At 37.5% G+C, this 17918-nt stretch overlaps 1 protein-coding gene across 1 annotated transcript in view; it reads left to right on the top strand.

The window, feature by feature from the left end:
• The first annotated feature begins 552 nt into the window (after positions 1-552).
• The window catches only part of LOC142640969 (protein SEEDLING PLASTID DEVELOPMENT 1), a 39395-nt gene continuing 22029 nt past the window's right edge, over positions 553-17918 (top strand). Inside the window, exon 1 of the mRNA XM_075815313.1 lies at positions 553-1109. Within this exon, the coding sequence (XP_075671428.1) occupies positions 666-1109 (444 nt within the window). The 5' untranslated portion in view covers positions 553-665. The remainder of the gene's footprint in view (positions 1110-17918) is intronic.

Below are 17918 nucleotides of genomic sequence, written 5' to 3'. Positions count from 1 at the left end.
CTTAAAAGAAAAAAAAAAAAATTTCAACTGACTACAAAATATAAATTACAAATATATAATTTATACTATTATTTAAGGGGTTTCTCCTATTTGGATTCCTCATTTTTTTAGTTAAAAAATGCCACTATGTTTAAGTAGAAATAAAATTACAGGATAATTTGGTAAAAATATAACTCTAACTCCCACTAAAATATTGCCTAAAAAATAGGACACTTTCCTGTTAATTTTCAAATTACTTTATCCACTTATAAATTAGATTTTTAAAATAAAAATTATATATATAAAATTAAAAAAACACTGTTTTTTCTACAAAATAAGACTATTAAAAAAAAAAATTCATCCCTGTTAATTTTTAAATTACTTTCTCAACTTATAAATTAGATTTTTAAAATAAAAATTATAACTAAAAAAATATATATATTTTTTCTACAAAATAGGACTACTAAAAAGAACATATATAATAAAATAAAATAGAACCACTAAAAATTATATTATAATAAAATAAAAACATAAAATTTTGTTTTGCTACAAAATAAGAACACTAAAACAAAATAAAAAAACGCAAACCCACCATTGAGACATTCATGATTCATCACAGAAAATCTCCATTTGAATAATTGAAACCCCAAATCCAAATCCTAAAGGCAATCTTCCCGCCAAAGCAGATGCTCTATTCTGCTGTGCTTCCCCAAACCACTCCATTCCCACACGGACACCGACTCCAACTTCCCAGGACCCAATCCAAAATCCGCTCTTACTACTACCAAAACCGATTCCCACCACGAACACGCCCATTTCTTCCCCACTTTCTCACCAAATATCCATCTGGGTATCGAAAATCTCTTCTGGGTTCTTCCAGTTTTGACTCGTCGGCTCCTCCTTCATTCTATGACGACGACGGCGACGATTTTGATGTCGAATTGGGCCGCCTTTTGGCTTTATTGCCCGAAGAAATGCGGCGGAGGGTTAGCGAACACCCTGAGCTTCATCAGTTGATTGAAGTGGTCATGGATTTGGGTCGGAAGCCACTGGCTCGGTTCCCTTCTAGAGACTTTGTTTTATCGGATTTGCCCATTATGACTGAGGATATTCAGCATGCCACTTCTCAGGTGAAACATGATTCTTGCCCACCACCTGTTTGATTAAATGATTTGAGTTGTGATTTTGATGTTTTCAATTCGGGCTGTTGTATGGTTCTCAATTGTGTGGTTTCTCGGTGTGTGTGTGTATACATACATATATATATATATATATATATATTCTCTGCCCGTTGTGATTGTTCTTTAGCTTACATTGTGATTTGTAACATTGGGAATTCCATTCTTCACGAATGCGCATTCTCGAATGATCATCTCAAAGCTATGTCGTTGGTGCAATAATGCAATTTTTGGGAGAGTGGTGGTCATTTCCTTTCAAGATGATAAGTATCACTTGATATAATGGGAAATTGAAATTATCAGATATAAATGTTTTTATTTTTTATATAAAAAAACTGAAAATTAAAACATCATTCGCAATTGGCCTAGGGTAGCCTTGGAGTGTTTTAGAATGAGAACTGAACATGATTATTTTGATATAATTCTACATTTAAAAAAAAATGTTCTTAGATGTTTGCATGGTATGATGAGACTTTGATAACAAGAGAACCTATCTGTGGGGTGAGTGCCTATATTATGCATTGATATGGTGAAACAATTTGAATAGTCATGCACGTGCAAGACTTGTTTGGAGAATTTCATAGTATGAGCAAGTTTAGTAAGGATCATCATAACCAATTCTGATGGCATTAACTTGTTTTTCAAAGAAAGGGGCAGTAGTATCAATAATGAGTTCAATTGAAAACTAATTTGGATGGTAGATTTATTTTTACTTTCTTTGGAGAGGTTTTGGTGAGGAGAAAAATTTTCATGTGGTAAATTGAAATGTCATTTGTAATTTTTTATAATTAGGGTCTTGGGCATTAAAGAAATTTGTGGTTTTTAACCAAGGTTTTTTTTCAAACCCCCCCCCCCCCCCCCCCCCTTTTTTTTCCCTGCTGATGGATTAGATATTTTATTAGAAGGAAGGAAAGCTCGAAATGGCAAGTTTCCTTAAAGAATTCAAGTGGACATATGTGTGATTAAAAAAATCATGTAATAGAGCTAGATGACACCCCCAACGTAGTACAATTTGATGGTGCAACCATAGTATGGTTAGAGGAAGAATATCCGTCCCCTTTGGAAGCCTAAGGTTAAGGCAAAGCCCAAGAACAAATGTCCATGGTAGTTAACTATGGTTTAAAAAAAAAAAAAAATTGTTTGGTTATTCTAGTCAATGTAAAAGTCCTAGTTCTACTATGTAATTGTCTCTTATTGTATTCAAACAAGTTAGAGTTAATAAAATTCAGTGTTTAAGTAATAAGGCGCATTGGCCTTAGGGTTATTTTTCCTCCTTTTCTCTCTCTCTTCCTAACTAGAGTACTTTCAGCCTTTAAGGTTTGGGTTGTTTTTATTGGCCTGTTTCAAATTTTAATCTTGCTCTCTCATGTTTAATTCTGTTTCATAATCCCTGCACAGTTCATTTCCATTTTCCCTTTGTAATTTGATTGTTTACAATATATATATATATATATATATATATATATATATATATATTGATAAGTAATGTAAGAAATTTTACTAAGAAAAAAAGTCAACCAAGTACACTGGAAGTGTACTACGACGGTGCAAATCAAGAACCCAAATTACAATGATCAATAAGATCGGGGAGAGATAAACAAGAACAAGATGGCAAATCTAAACTCTAATCAAGGAGAGTACGGAAAAAGAAAGACTTAATTCTAGAATAGACTGTTCACAATCCTTAAAGCATTTAGTATTTTGCTTCCACTATAAACACCAAAACAAACATTGCGGCACAAACCTCCATAAATCAGTATTTTGATGTCTACCGAACTTGCCTTGCCAAGAAGCTGACTTCTCGCTAACTTTATACAGCATAACCCAATGGATACCAAACAAGCAAAATAGAAAGTACCATAGACCACAACTCATATGTTATAGGACAGTGAAGAAGAAGGTGATCCACTAATTTCCCACACCTTTCGTAGATAAAACACCAATCTAACATTGCAATATGCCTCTTTCGAAGATTAACTATAGTTAAGATCTTACCTAAGGTAGCAGTCTAAGAAAAGAATGCTACTCTAGGAGGAGCCTTCGATTGCCACACCATTTTCCAAGGAAAATAGAGGATAGAAGGAGATAAAGAGTGATAGAAATTTTGAACCTCAAAACCTTTGCTCATTGTTGGCTTTTTGCATAGTTTGTTAGCACCAACACGCTGCACATTTGTGGAAAAAAGCACATCCAAAAATAGAGCCAACGAGTCTACCTCCCAATCTTGTGATAGATGACGGAATAGAAAATCCCAATGAGGCCTCCCATCAGAGAAATGCGTGACTTCCAGCACTGAAGACTCCCTTGCCCGACTAATGCTATACAATTTTTGAAATTCTTCCTTAGGAGAACAATCCCTACACCATACATCCTTCCAGAACTTTACGCTAGTACCATCACTCACATCAAACTGAAGAAATTTAGAAAAAGCCAACCAACCACTTCGAATGGATTTCCACACTTTAACACCATAGGTCCCTGACATTGGTTTTGTACACCAACCACTCCCTCCGTCCCCATATTTCAATTCAATGACCATCCTTCTAAAGGCCTCTCTCTCCGGTCCATACCTCCATAACCATTTGCCAAGCAAAATTAAATCTTCTTAGATGCCTAAACCTCCATTATGCACTGGCATACAAACTTTAGACCATTTTACCAGGCGTACCTTAGGAGCATCAATCTGGTCGCCGCAGCCATGTTGGACGCTTCAAGGACGTGGCGTGTGGCTTGGACATGGTTGCAATGCACGTCCCAAAAGATTATTATTATTATTTTTTCACAGCCAGTAATTTCTCTCCTTCTCTCTCTTTAGTGTGTTGCAGATATGCTAAAAGTAGCTTCAATCCCAACATGCCCATGATGCGGGAGACGCAAGAAGATTTTTATTTAGTATTATTTATGTTTGCAAGTCAATTGTATTTTTTATGTTTTAGGTCCTAGTAGTTTATTAGGCTATTAATATTTTAATTTGGAAGTAAGGTTATTTTTGTAATAAGGCAATAAAGGTTTCCTAGCCAATTAGAATTAGGGTTTAGTAATCCTTTATAAGCAACCTATTCTCCTTGAGGAGGTAGTTGATATTTTGATGAATGAAAAAATGGCCGTTAGGTCTTTATTTGGTCTGGTGCTGACACCAAGTCTACCCTAGGTGCTGACTCCTAGTGGTTTATCTGCTTGGTGTTGACTCCAAGCCAGGCATAGGTGTTGATTCCTAGGTCATATCCCTTTATTTTATTGTTGTTTCAGTTTTGTTCTGGTGGTCCTGCGTCAATTTTGGTATTAGAGCAAACACTAATTTGTTTGAAGCATCGTCGCAATCAATCCAGAACCAGAAAATATCACCCAAAAAAAGAAAAAAAAAACCCTCCATTCACTGTAATTTTTTCTGCCACCAGAAGGTTACCCAACAAACCCTACGGCCAGACTTGGTCAGGTTCTTTCAAGAAGTTTCTTTGTACACCACCACCCATTGGAAAGCCAACGCTCATTCCACGTCTGTCAGGTCGCACCACAGCGAGCCCCCACCACCATCCTCTTCTTGATATTGCGCCACTACCCTCAATTACCCAGCACCATGCCTCCGCAATCCCTCCATAAACTAGCGATTCCATATCATAGGTAACAATAACTAGCCTTTTATTTAATTAAACTTATTTTCTGTTCAAACTCTTCCTGATCATTTTTTTTTTAATTTGCAATCCCACAGTGTTTTCCCACTAAAAACAACTTGACCCAGTCCAATTAAACCAACCAACCCAAGTCATTTTTAAACCCAAGCCTTTAAGTGAGTGCCCACCACTAGCCCCCCCCCCCCCTCCAAAAAAAAAAAAAAACCATCAAAACCAATTAACCAAATAGCCTAGTCCTATACCCATCCACTGCAAAACCCACCCTGGCTCAATTTAAAAAAAACATATAGGCAGTCATATTAACCCATTAAACCCAGAAGCCAACCCATGCACATCAAGTGTTCTTCAACTTCGCAGAAATTTTTCATATCGGGGTTTTGTGACTCCAAGTCTGAGCTAAAAATGACTGCCTTTGATAGAGACTTTGAGAAGGAAATTAAGGAGGCTGGGAATGCACTCCTTAACCCTCCTTCCTCCATTGATGATCTCTTCACTCTTCTTGATAAAGTTGAAAATTTGTTAGCATATGTGGAGCAAGAAGCATCCAAATCAATGCAAGATGCACTTTTACCCTCAGTGAAGGCACTAATCACTAATACACTTTTGCGACATGCTGAAATGGATGTGAAGGTTTCAGTTTTATCTTGCATCATTGAGATTACAAGGATAACAGCACCAGATGCCCCATATAAGGATGAGCAAATGAAAGAAATATTTCAATTGATTTTGGCAGCATTTGAAAATATGCCTCGTGTGTCTACTCACTCTTATAAGAAGGTGGTTTCAATTCTTGATACCATTGCAAAGGTCAAGTTATGCTTGGTGATGCTGGATCTTGAGTGTGATGCATTGGTTGTTGAGATGTTTCAAAGTTTTTTAAAGATAATTAGGTCTAACTATCCACTTGCTGTACTTTCAGCCATGGAAACAATTATGAATCTGGTCATAGATGAAAGTGAAGACATTTCCTTGGATTTTCTCAGTTCACTTTTTGCTATTGTAAGAAAGGCAAATCAGAATGTTTCACCTATTTCGTGGACATTGGGGGAGCAAATAATCACTAGGATTAATGCCTAGCTAGAAAAGATAATGGCACCCACTCAAAAACTACCCAGCAAGCTTGAGGGTGCACATGACGTGAAAGTTGAAGTTGTTGAACGTGCTTCTGATCAACCTTCCACAGTCCTTGAAGATCTACATCTTGGTGAAGTTGAAGAGGTTAAAACCGCAATGCTTCCTATGGTTCGTAAGGTTCAAGAAGAGATTATACTGATTTCACACATTGATTTTGTTATTCCAAATGAGTTTGATGTGGTGGAATTCAAGGTTTTTCTTTTCCCTGTGCTCCCTAAGGTGATTCCAAACTTGAAGCAAGTGTTACTTAGCATCCTAATCCTTCAATGCTTTAAAACTCGAGGTCGAGTTTTCTCTAACCAGAGGAGAATGATACAAGAGATGCAAGAAGATTTTTATTTAGTATTATTTATGCTTGCAAGTCAATTGTATTTTTTATATCTTAGGTCCTAGTAGTTTATTAGGCTATTAATATTTTAATTTGGAAGCAAGGTTATTTTCGTAATAAGGAAATTAGGGTTTCCTAGTCAATTAGAACTAGGGTTTAGTAATCCTTTATAAGCAACCTATTGAATTCCTTGAGGAGATAGTTGATATTTTGATGAATGAAAAAATGACCATTTGATCTTTATTTGGTTGGTTTCCCCGCTTGGTGCTGACTTCAAGCCAGGCCTAGGTGTTGATTCCTAGGTCATATCCCTTTATTTTATTGTTGTTTCAGTTTTGTTTTGGTAGTCTTGCGTCAGCCCATGTGTATGGTTAATAAACCACACTTTGCAATCAGCTACCACCATTTTTTTTCAAAACTTCCAAGTATGTGCATAAATATTTTATATAAAAAAATATTAAAATTTAAAAGTTTTATTATATAAAGAATTTTGTTAATGAGCACAATATTTTCGCAACAATTTGCAACAAATTTTTGGTAATAAGTTGTTAATCATTCTCATTTGGACTCCCCACTTACTTTTGATATGTTGTTCTATTGAGCTAATTTCTTGATTGAAAAAATACATGTTGATTTCATTTCTTTTTTTGATTAGTAGAAAATATGTTGATTGCTTTTTTTTTTTTTGTGGATAAGTTTTACTATTGATTGAAAAAAAAAATATTGATTGCTTTTTTTCTTTTGTTGATTTATCATGTAATGGTTATGTATTCACTTTATTATCTACTATTGCTCTTAAATTAATATATATTTACCATTATATGGAAAAAAAAATGCTTAGCAATATATAGAACATAAAAATAAAAATAAAAATAATAATTAATTAACAAAAGTATCCCGCTGCACCTATGTCCTATTTTTTCAAAAATTTCTGTGTTGCCGCACTATACGCACACCCAACTCCGTGTAGGTGCTTCCTAGACGATTAACGACCTTTACTAGAATAGGAAGGAGAGAGGAAATAAGTACGCAAACTGGATAGAGTACTCTTAATAAGAGTTACTTTGCCCCCCATAGATAAATACAACTTTTACCACCCAGCCAGACGTCGCTCCATCTTCTCCAAAATAGGGTTCCAAATTTTCTCCTCTTTATAGATAGCACCCAACGGAAGGCCCAAGTATTTCAAGGGAAGTGAAGACTGTTGACAACCCAAAATCTCCACTAATTCCTCCATATTAGGCATGTTACCAATTGGGACCTATTCTGACTTCAACAAATTAATTTTTAACCTTGACACCACTTCAAATCTAGCAAGATGCATGGACATGGACACGGGTGTGGGTACGGTATGGCAACACGAGCAATTTTTGAAAAAGTATAATATGATACGGTAGATAGAAAATTGTTACAACACAGGTATAACACGGATATGACAGCCCAAATAAAGTGTCTGTGCAACCTAGCTGCAAGAATCCCAGGCAAAGCAGCTAAATGATGTGAGTCGGCATCACAAATAAAAAGTGTATTATTTGCAAATAAGAGATGAGACACCATTAGCAATGTACTGGCTGAATTATCTACTGAGAAGCCTGAAAATTGCCCCAAAGTAGCAGCCACATCCGACATATGACCTTGACAATATAAAAAAGGAGCAGAGATAATGGATCCCCTTGACGAACACACCTAGTGCTTCCAAAAAAAATTAGTCGGAGTACCTTTGATCAAAATAAAAAATTTGACAGTTGATATACACCACATAATCCGCCTTCTCTATTTTTCTGAGAAGCCACATCACCTAAGCAAATACATAAGAAAATTACAATTCACATGATCATAAGTTTTTTCAACATCCAAATTGCAAATAACCCGTGGCACTCTTGTCTTCATCCTACTGTCCATACATTCAGAAGCAATTAAAACAAAATCCAAAATCCTAGGAAGCACTTGCATGGATATGGGTACAGATAGGGGTGTGCATGGTTCGGTCGGTGCGGTTATTGGGCCAATTTGCAACTGTACTTTAGGGATCAGTTACCTCTTCTCCATCTTTGATCATCATCGCTGGAGGTCTGTTCTCTGACCTCCATCGGTACAGTTTTAGGCATTGGGTTGGCTCAGTTGATCGGTTTTTCTAACCCACATACTCACAGAGTGAAACCCACACTTTCATAGCCACAAATTGAAACTCATATACCCACAAATCAAAGCCCAGGCGTTCCCAACCATAGATTGAAAGCTCACATCCACAAATCTCAAAGAGAAAATCAAAAGTTCAAAAAGAGCTAGCTAGTACCTTGACAATCTGATCAATACCCAGTTACCCACAAGTAAAAAGAGCTGATTCAAGGAGATTGGAGAAGGCAACCAGATTTCAATAGAGAGATGGCAAAATGGCGGCTATCGTTAGGGTGTGAGAGAGAGAGAGAGAGAGAGTGACACATTAGAGAGTTCGTTGTGAGAGGAGAGGGGCTTTCTCATTTCAATTGTTTGTGAGAGAGAGACTTTAGTCGACACCCAAGCCGATTACTATATTTAAGAACTAATGACCCCAAGGGCCGAAGCCCAAGCCCAGCCCAAATCAAGTAGAGAAAAATTGTGCAATTTGATTTCAATGGTCAAGCCCAAGCCTAACCCAAATTAAGTAGAGAAAACTAAGCTTATAGTCCTAAAAACAAAACCCAAACCCGCCCATGAATATCAAAACCCTAGCCTCAGTCCTTATTCCTCTCTCATATTCCATTCTTATTTCTTAGCCTACCACTCAGCTCTCTGTTACAAAATTTGGTATGTCTCGTTCTTTCTAACTCTCTATAAATGTTTTTCCAACTCTCTCTCTCTCTCTCTCTCTCTCTCTCTCTCTCTATATATATATATATATATCGGTGCGGTTTGGTTAGCATCGGAATACACCTTCCATCTCCGATGGGAATACTGCACCGGTGTTGAAATTAGCTATCTTCTTCGATTACCGACTTTGGTTCAGTCGGTCGGCTTGTGGAGCGGTGTGGCTCAGTCGGTTTCGGGGTAGAGGATTAGTGTAGTTTGGTGCTTGCACACCCCTAGGTACGATGACACTGCAATTTTTGAAAAAGTAGGATATAGTTGCGGCGGGATACTTATATTAATTAATTATTAAATATATTTTTATATATGGTTAAGCATTTATTTTTCATATAGTATTAAACACATATCAATTTAAGAGAAATAATGAATATTTTATTTCTATATATTATTAATCATTTATTTATTTTATCAAATTAAGAGTAATAATGGATAATAAAGCAAATTCATTACTATTAAAGGATATTCAAAAATTAAAATACGAATCAAGGATAAAGATATTTATTAATTTTAAAATGCAATATTATTATCTAGAGCATGAATGTTTTCTTTATTTTGTGAAATGGTATTTGATTCCTCTTGTTCTCGTGAACCGGTTGTGTCTTGTATTAAAATTTTATTTTATTATATAAAAAGGACACAACTGGGACACCCATGCAGAAGTATTTGTGGAGTGTCAAGTGTCCGATGTGTGTCTGACACGAGTGCGGCACCCCAAATGAAGTATTCGTACTTTTAAGCCAAATTCTACCTACCTTTAACAAAGGTGTTCTGAGCATTGCTATTAAATCTGAGGTGTTTTGGCTGGAATGGTGGGAATATCTCGTACCGGGATGCAATCTGGAACGGTAATACCACCTGTTCCATCTCGGGTCCAATTTTGGCCGGTTTCGGGTCATTCCGGCAAATTTCAGTCAATTTCGGCCAAAATGTAAATTTTGGCCGGTACAGTTTTTAGAAGAAAAAAAAAGAAAAAAGAAAAATCCCTAGAGTGACAAACTTGTTAGCACAGCATGTTATTACCTAGCGTCGACCGCCTAAAAAACAAACCTAGTCATCGCAGAGGTCTCTCCTTCTTCTTCTTCTTCTTCCTTATCATCTTCTTTTCTTTGTCTCAGATTCTCTGCCAATCTGCCTCTTCTATCGTTTTTTACTTTAGTTTTTGCTTTGTTTCATCTTTGTGTTTGCCTTTTAGACTTAGTTTGCTGACCCCACCCACGTGGCAAAGCTTTGGAAATTAACAAACTCCAAAAAGCTGACAAAAGAGTTTGATTTCAAACTTATATTTATTGAGTCTTGCCTCTCCCCAATGTGAGATACACACACACACACAATTATTGTACCGTTTTTGGTTGTTGTTTTTCATTATTTAATTACATATTTATGTTTTAATATTCTAAAACAATAATTGTTATGTAATAACTAAATGATTTGTATTATTTGAGGTTTACTTATTTGGATCAATAATTTTATGTTGTATAAGAAAATATAAATTTCTATTATTGTTAATCTTTTTTAGAAACCCCGAAACACCTTGAAACGGTATGCCGAAATAGATTGGTACCGAAATATTCCGTTCCACTAGACAAACCGAAACGGGGTCCAGAACGGTATTCATAACATTGGTTCTAAGAATACTATGTGCCACCCTTCAAGCAATTGAATAGCCAAAACCTTAGATATAATCTTATACATCCCTCCCACCAAACTAATAGGATGAAAATCCTTCACTTCCACAACATCAGATTTCTTGGGAATGAGGGAAGGGAAAAAAAAGATTAAGAGTGCGTTTGGCATTAGTTTTAGTTTTTAGTTTTTATATTTTATGTATAGTTTTTTAAAACTTCGTTTTTTTCCACATTTTCTCACTTTTTTCAAAGTACAAGTATACTTTAGCACACTTTCAGCAAAAAGCTAGATAAGTTGTTCCCAAACAGGCACTAAGACTCCTTTCAAACACGGCTAGCTCATGGAAATTATGAAGGAAAACCATAATATTTGATTTCAAGATGCTGTAGCAAGATTGAAAAAAGGCCATGGAGAAACCATCTGGATCTAGTGACTTATCACTGTTGAACCCACTAACCACCCCAAATACCTTATTGTCATCAAAGGTCTATCCAACTGCATAGCATCTTCCTCAGAAATTCTTCCAAATTCCATATCATCCAGAATAGGGTGATGACCCTTATTTTAGAGTAAAGCTGTCTATAAAAATGAGTAATACACTCTACAATGGATCCTTGGTCAGAGGACATCACTCCATCCACTAGAAGCTTATCAATGGAGTTAAACCTTTTGTGAGAGTTGGCCATACGATGAAAGAATTTTGTGTTCCTATTTTTTAATGCAAAAAAATCTTGATTTCTTCCTCCAAAAAATTTCTTCCATCAAATTCTTTTTCTCCAACTCTCCGCTAATTCTTTTCTTATCCAAATTTTCCTCCACCTTAAGAGCATGACTATCCTTAACAGTCACTAGAAGATCACTCCACAACTTCTTCCCCTTTTCTTCTACATTACTAAACTCCTCCACATTCCATCTATTGAGATCAACCTTCAGAGCCTTCAATTTACTTGCTAAAACAAAACTAAGAGCTCCATGAAATTGCTAAGACTCCTACCAGGATTGTATCCTTTCTACAAAACCCTTGTCCTTTAGCCATATATTCTCAAACCTAAAAGGCCTTCTTCCTCTATGAAACTAACCTCCCTCTAGAAGAATTGGGAAATGGTCCAATAATAACCTAGACTATTGCTTTTGACAAATAGAAGGAAACTAATCCCCCCAATTTGCTGTCACAAGAAATCTATCCGGCCTCGACCTTGAAACAAGGTCACAAGAATTAGACAAAGTGAAATTCCCACATTCTAAAGGAAGATCAATCAAATTATGCTGAGAGATAAAATCAGAAAAATGATGCATAGCCTGAGTAAAAGAGACACAGGCCGAGCGTTTAGAGGGAAATCGCACAATATTAAAATCACCTCCCACACACCAAGGCACATTCCACCAATTGCACAAACCAGATAGCTCCTCCCATAACAACCTTCTGTCTCTGTAAGAATTAGGCCCAAGCCCATAAACTCTAGTAAATGCCCATTCAAATTTATCAACCACATTTTTTAACCTACAAGAAACCAAAAAACGACCCATTGCTTCCTCCAAAATTTCCACCATCCTTCTATCCCATATCACAAGCACCCCTCCAGAAGCAACCATAGAACCTAAATAAACCTAGTCCACATTTTGACCATCCAATAGACTGAGGACAATTCCTCTAGTTATAAGCTCCAGTTTAGTTTCCTAAAGACAAACGATATCTGCCCTTCAATTCCTTATCAAATTTCTAACTCGAAGCCTTTTTTCCTGCTCATTCAAACCCCTAATGTTCCATGAAAGAATTTTCAGATTCATTGATATACCACAACAGCCTGATCCTTATTAACCTGTCTTTTTTTTGTTTTTTTTTTGTTTTTGATAAGTAAGAATGATATATATACGAAAGGCTACTCTATGCCTGAAAAACACAGAGCAACCTAGAAATTACAAGAAGAAGAAAACAAAGAGAAACAAGAGAGAAAACCAAACAACAAAGAAATTACAATAGGAAAAGGGAGCAAAGAAAAGAAGGGAGGGAATCACTAGATGTGAGTCCCCACGCCCGAGACCAATCAAAAAGAGTTCCACTAAAAGAAGCAAGCAATTGATCACTAGAGCTATCCAAATCCTCAAAAGTCCTCCGATTCCGCTCCTTCCAAATACACCATAGGATGCACAACGAGACTAAATTCCAGATCTGAGACGAATGCTTCCCTAGACAATTCCACCATCTAAAAAGCAAGTCTGGAATCGATCTAGGCATAACCCAAGCCAAGCCAAAAGTTATAAAAACAAAGCTCCATAACTGATAGGCCACCTCACAATGAAGAAGTAACTGATCTACCGTCTCTCCACAATGACGGCACATAATACACCAATCCACAAAATCCAATCTCCTCAATCTCAGACTGTCTCCCGTTAGGATCTTATTCCAAGCTACACACCAAACAAAGAAAGAAACTCGCCTAGGGGCCTTTACTCTCCAAATAGCTTTCCAAGGAAAGGTAGTTGAAGGAGAATTTCTTAATTTGTAATAGTACGACCGGATGTCAAAAGCCCTATTAGGCTTCAATTTCCATCTCATCCAGTCTCCAACATCCATAGGAGGGGTTATAGCACCCAATATACGAAGAAACTGCAGCCCTTCATCCATCTTCCAATCATTAAAAAATCTGCTAAAACGAATATTTCAAAATCTTCTATCTTTTGCCCACTGCCTATGCAAAGAAGTTTCAACAGAAGCCTCCTTATCAATGGCAATGCCATACAGCCTTGGAAAAGCCAATTGAAAAGGATGATCCCCATACCACCCATCCTGCCAAAACCTCACCCTATTCCCCAACCCAACCACAAACTGACAATTTCTGTTGAAATCCTCCCAACCCATGCGGATACTTCTCCACAAACCACACTCATGAGCTCCCCTACCCAGCTTAGAGGTCCATCCCTCCCAATCTTCCCCATATTTTGAAGCTACTACCCGCCTCCATAACCGACCCTCTTCCTTTCCAAACCGCCACAACCATTTCCTCAATAAAGCCTTATTAAAGGTAGTGAGTTTTCTTATCCCTAAGCCACCATTGGCTATAGGCGCACAAACTTTGTCCCATCCTACCAAATGAATCTTGCTATCTCCCCATAGGAAATCCCTTTGCAACTTTTCAATTTTATTAGCCACATGACCTGTCTTCCTGTAGTTGAGCTAGTCTCACCACTCTAGATACTCGTCAAATTTTTAAGTTCCCGACATCCCGGTGACCTTTCTGCCCCATCTTAACCATTTTCTTTTGTAAACCTTCTACATGCAACTTTTTTTCCTAGCTTCTAGAGCTAAGAACAAACCCGTAACCTGCATTCAACAACATTTTAGAGATATTATTTCACGAAATAATTAAACATTAGGGCACCTAAAGGTTAGATAATAAAAATGGAAGGTTTGACCAATGTGAAAATGGAATCAAACGTGAAGAGTTAAGATGAAAATTTTGAAATTTAAAGGGCCAAATGAAACAAACTCAAACTTTAAGGGTCCAGAATATGCTTTTGGCATGACCTTTGATGTGGTCATGATTCTAAAGGATGCTTATTTAACTTTTTTTAACATTGCAGTGAACAAAAGAGGTTAGTAGCTGATTATTTAGAGTCACACACTGGCGAACTTCATTGGAATATTATTTTATTCTGATCACAGCATGATTGGGAGATGTATTCCATGGGTCAGTTGTTAAAGTTATTATATGCAGTCTGCATCAAATCCTAGATGAGGATAGAATGTTGTGGGTTTATTTTTTTATTTATTTTTTTAAGTAAAAAATTTATGAGAAAAGGAAAAGAGAATGCCACATAAATAGATGTGAGTAGACCCTTTTTGATGAATACACTTCACAAAGAAAAGAGATCTGAGATCAACAAAATCTACAAAATACGTCCAAGGGATCCTGCCTAGAGCAAGCATCCAATCAAACAAAGAGTGCAAAATATGCTCTTTGATGACAAGAGTAAAACACTTAATTCCATAAAAAACCCTCCTTTTTATGGAACATCACCCAAGCTAGCCCAAAGACAAAAGTCCATATATGTTGCCAAAGAACAATGAAGAGGCAAGTGATCAATAGATTCCCTAATGCTTTTACACAGACAACATAGGTCAGTTATCAATATGTGCCTTTTTTTTTGAAGGTTGTCAATTGCTAAGATTTTCTCAAGGGTTGCAGTCCACTTAAAGAATGCCACCTTTCGAGGGTCCTTAGCCATCTGAATACCGTTCCATGGGAAAGTACATCTTGGTAGAATCCTTGAGGGTATTGTAGCATGTGCAAACCTCATACACACCTTTCTTTTAAGGCAACCGCATGGTTGCTAATTACTTGGCAAGGAAAGAAAATTCTCATATAGAAACTTAAGAAAAAGTCTATTGTTTCTAACTCCAAATCCTAAAAAGAGTAAGAATTTTGGGACTATTATTAATTTTTCTTGGTATTAGAGCTGGAAATCTTGAGTTTGATTCTTGGTTTTATTCTACCTCCCATATAAAAGGTTACAAATCCCATGTGTTGGGCCCCTTAATAAGGGGGAGTTTAGCCCACACGTGAGGAGTGTTAAAACTATTGTTAAATGGTTTAATTCACCAATTTCTAGAAGCTTGAGCTTTTGGGAGAATTAGTAATTTAGCATGGTTTCAGAGCCACTCTCCTGTGGCCGATTGCTTTTGATCTTTCAAATTTCTATAATTTTGTTTCACCCACCAAACAGATTTATGCAACTGTCGTTCTCAATTGTCAGTAGTTGTTTTCTTGTGCAACCTTTAGATCTAAGTTTGTTGGTTGTTCTTGGTGGATGCTGTTGTTGTTAGTTGTTCTTGATAGTTGCTGTTGTTGTTGTGGGTGGTTGTCAGTGGTTGCTATTGTTGGTGGTGGTTGTCTTGTTGTCCTCATTACTGTCGTCAGTGGTTGTGGCCATGGCTGTCGTTGGTGTTGCAAATCCGACCTGAAGTAAGTAGGAATGGCAACGGGTCGGGTTCGGGCCGGGTTTTTTGATTCCTGGACCCGACCCGCAGGTCTTTTCCTGTTACCCGGACCTGGCCCGTTTAATAAACGGGTCTTTTTTTTAGCCCCAAACCTGGCCCGTCGGGTCTCCGTGGGCCCCGCGGGGCCCGTCCAGCAAAACACAAACAAAAAAAAATCACCATTCTTATCACAAATAGCAACACAACTAAACCAACACAAAATATACACATGCATTACATTCTATACAGATTGAATCCTCAAACAAATACCCAAAAACAAAAACTACTGAGAGAGGAAATGAACTAAAAAAAAAAAACTCAGACCACTAAAGCTCCATCGGTGGTGCTCCGATCTAACAACACGACCACATCTCTCTCCGATCTAACAATCCCATGCTCCGATCTATGGATTTCGTGCTCCTCCGTGACAAATGGCAACCACTATGAGGGTGAGGGTGGTCCGATCTATGGATTTCACGCTACTCCGTGACAAACGGCAACAACCACAAGGGAGAGGGTGGTTCGATCTATGGATTTCGCGCTCCTTCGTGACAAACGGAAACCACATCGAGGGTGAGGGTGGTCTGATCTATGGATTTCGTGCTCGTCCGTGACAAACGGCAACAACCGTGGAGGGTGAGGCGTGACAGAGAGATTGAGGGTGAGGGTGGTCCGATCTGTGAGTGTATGAGAGAGAGGGTGAGGCGTGACAGAGAGATTGAGGGTTAGGGTTAGGGTGAGGGCGACAGAGAGAAGTGAAATGAAATAGGAATGAGAGGCGGCTGGGGTATTAGGAATGAAATAGGGTTTAAAATGATATATATATATATATATATATATATATATATATATATATATATATATATATATATATATAAGGGGGGCGGGGGTTAGTAATCTTACATATTGGGTATTATCCGGGCCGGGTTTCGGGTTGGGTTTCGGATTTTTTTGATAAAACCCGGACCTGTTTCGGGTTTTTAAAAAAAACCCATACCCGACCCTATTCTTTATCAGGCCGGGTAAAATCCGGCCCATTAGGGTCGGGCCGGACCAGGTATCCGCGGGTTGGATTTAAATTGCCATCCCTAGAAGTAAGATGCGACCCGAGATCCAGATCTGACCCATAACCCAGCTTGGTAGATTTTTGAGGTTGGTCTCTGTTTTTGTTGTTCTTGGCAGAAGATCAGTGATGGTTTCCAACCATCCTCCACCGGTTTTGGCTGTTCTTGGCGTTTCTCGGTGGCTTTTTTGCTGTTGGGTTGTTGTTTTCGGCATATTCTAGATTCCTGGTCCCATATGAACCCCGAATATGTTCTGTTGGTCATCATACTTAGTGAAATTTACTCTTTTCCAAAGGTGGTTGTAGTCCACTCCAAATCACTTGAGCCACTTCCCTAGGAGAGCTTGGTTTAAGGTACTAAGCTTTTTGATACCTAAACCTCCCTCATGAAAAGGGAGCAAACCACTCTCCAATTAACAAAATGAAACTTTTGGTAGGAATGGAAGATAACGTATTTTTAATAAAGGTCACTCTTCCTCCTTTGGATGGGTACAACTTTTTCCATCCTTTCCAAATTAGGGTTGCAGATTTTGCTAGCTTTGAATGTAGAACCCAAAGGTTTGCCTAGGCAATGAGCCAACCTTGCACCCTAGGATGCCAGCAAGACCTGTCAAATTCCCTATGTGTTTCACCAGGACCAATTCACTTTTGTGCAGATTCACTTTGAGTTCAGACATGGTTGCAAAGCAAATGAGAACACATTGAAGGTAATCAAGCTATTCAGGTGAAGCAAAACACAATGGTGCCATCTGTGAAAAGGTGAAAAATATCATGAACACTTTTGCTATCAACCCCAACTTTAGAGCCTGTAATCAAACCACTGAATTTTCCATCCATATCATTTTGGGTCTCTAGTATCTCATCTTTAGAGAATACTCTTTCCAGCCATCTGATTCTACAATTTGTTTCACTAAGATAAGGCAAGTCTAGCCAATTGGCATCTCCAATATTCATATTCAGAGTAGAGGTTTTTATAGAAATGAACAATCAATTCCTTTACTTTCTATTCTTGCAAAAGATGTGCATCATCTCCTTCAAGCTAGCCAATAGTAAAGTTTTTGTCTGAATTGGCTGGTCTAAACCTCATATTGTCTCCATCTTTCAACCAGAGTGCTCTAGATTCCTGGTGCCAATTAATTTCCTCATGATGTGT

Source organism: Castanea sativa, chromosome 6 (genome assembly GCF_040712315.1).
Source record: "Castanea sativa cultivar Marrone di Chiusa Pesio chromosome 6, ASM4071231v1".
Classification (NCBI taxonomy): Eukaryota; Viridiplantae; Streptophyta; class Magnoliopsida; order Fagales; family Fagaceae; genus Castanea; species Castanea sativa.
Note: the sequence above shows the minus strand (reverse complement) of the source record. Positions and strands in the feature narration are given on the sequence as shown.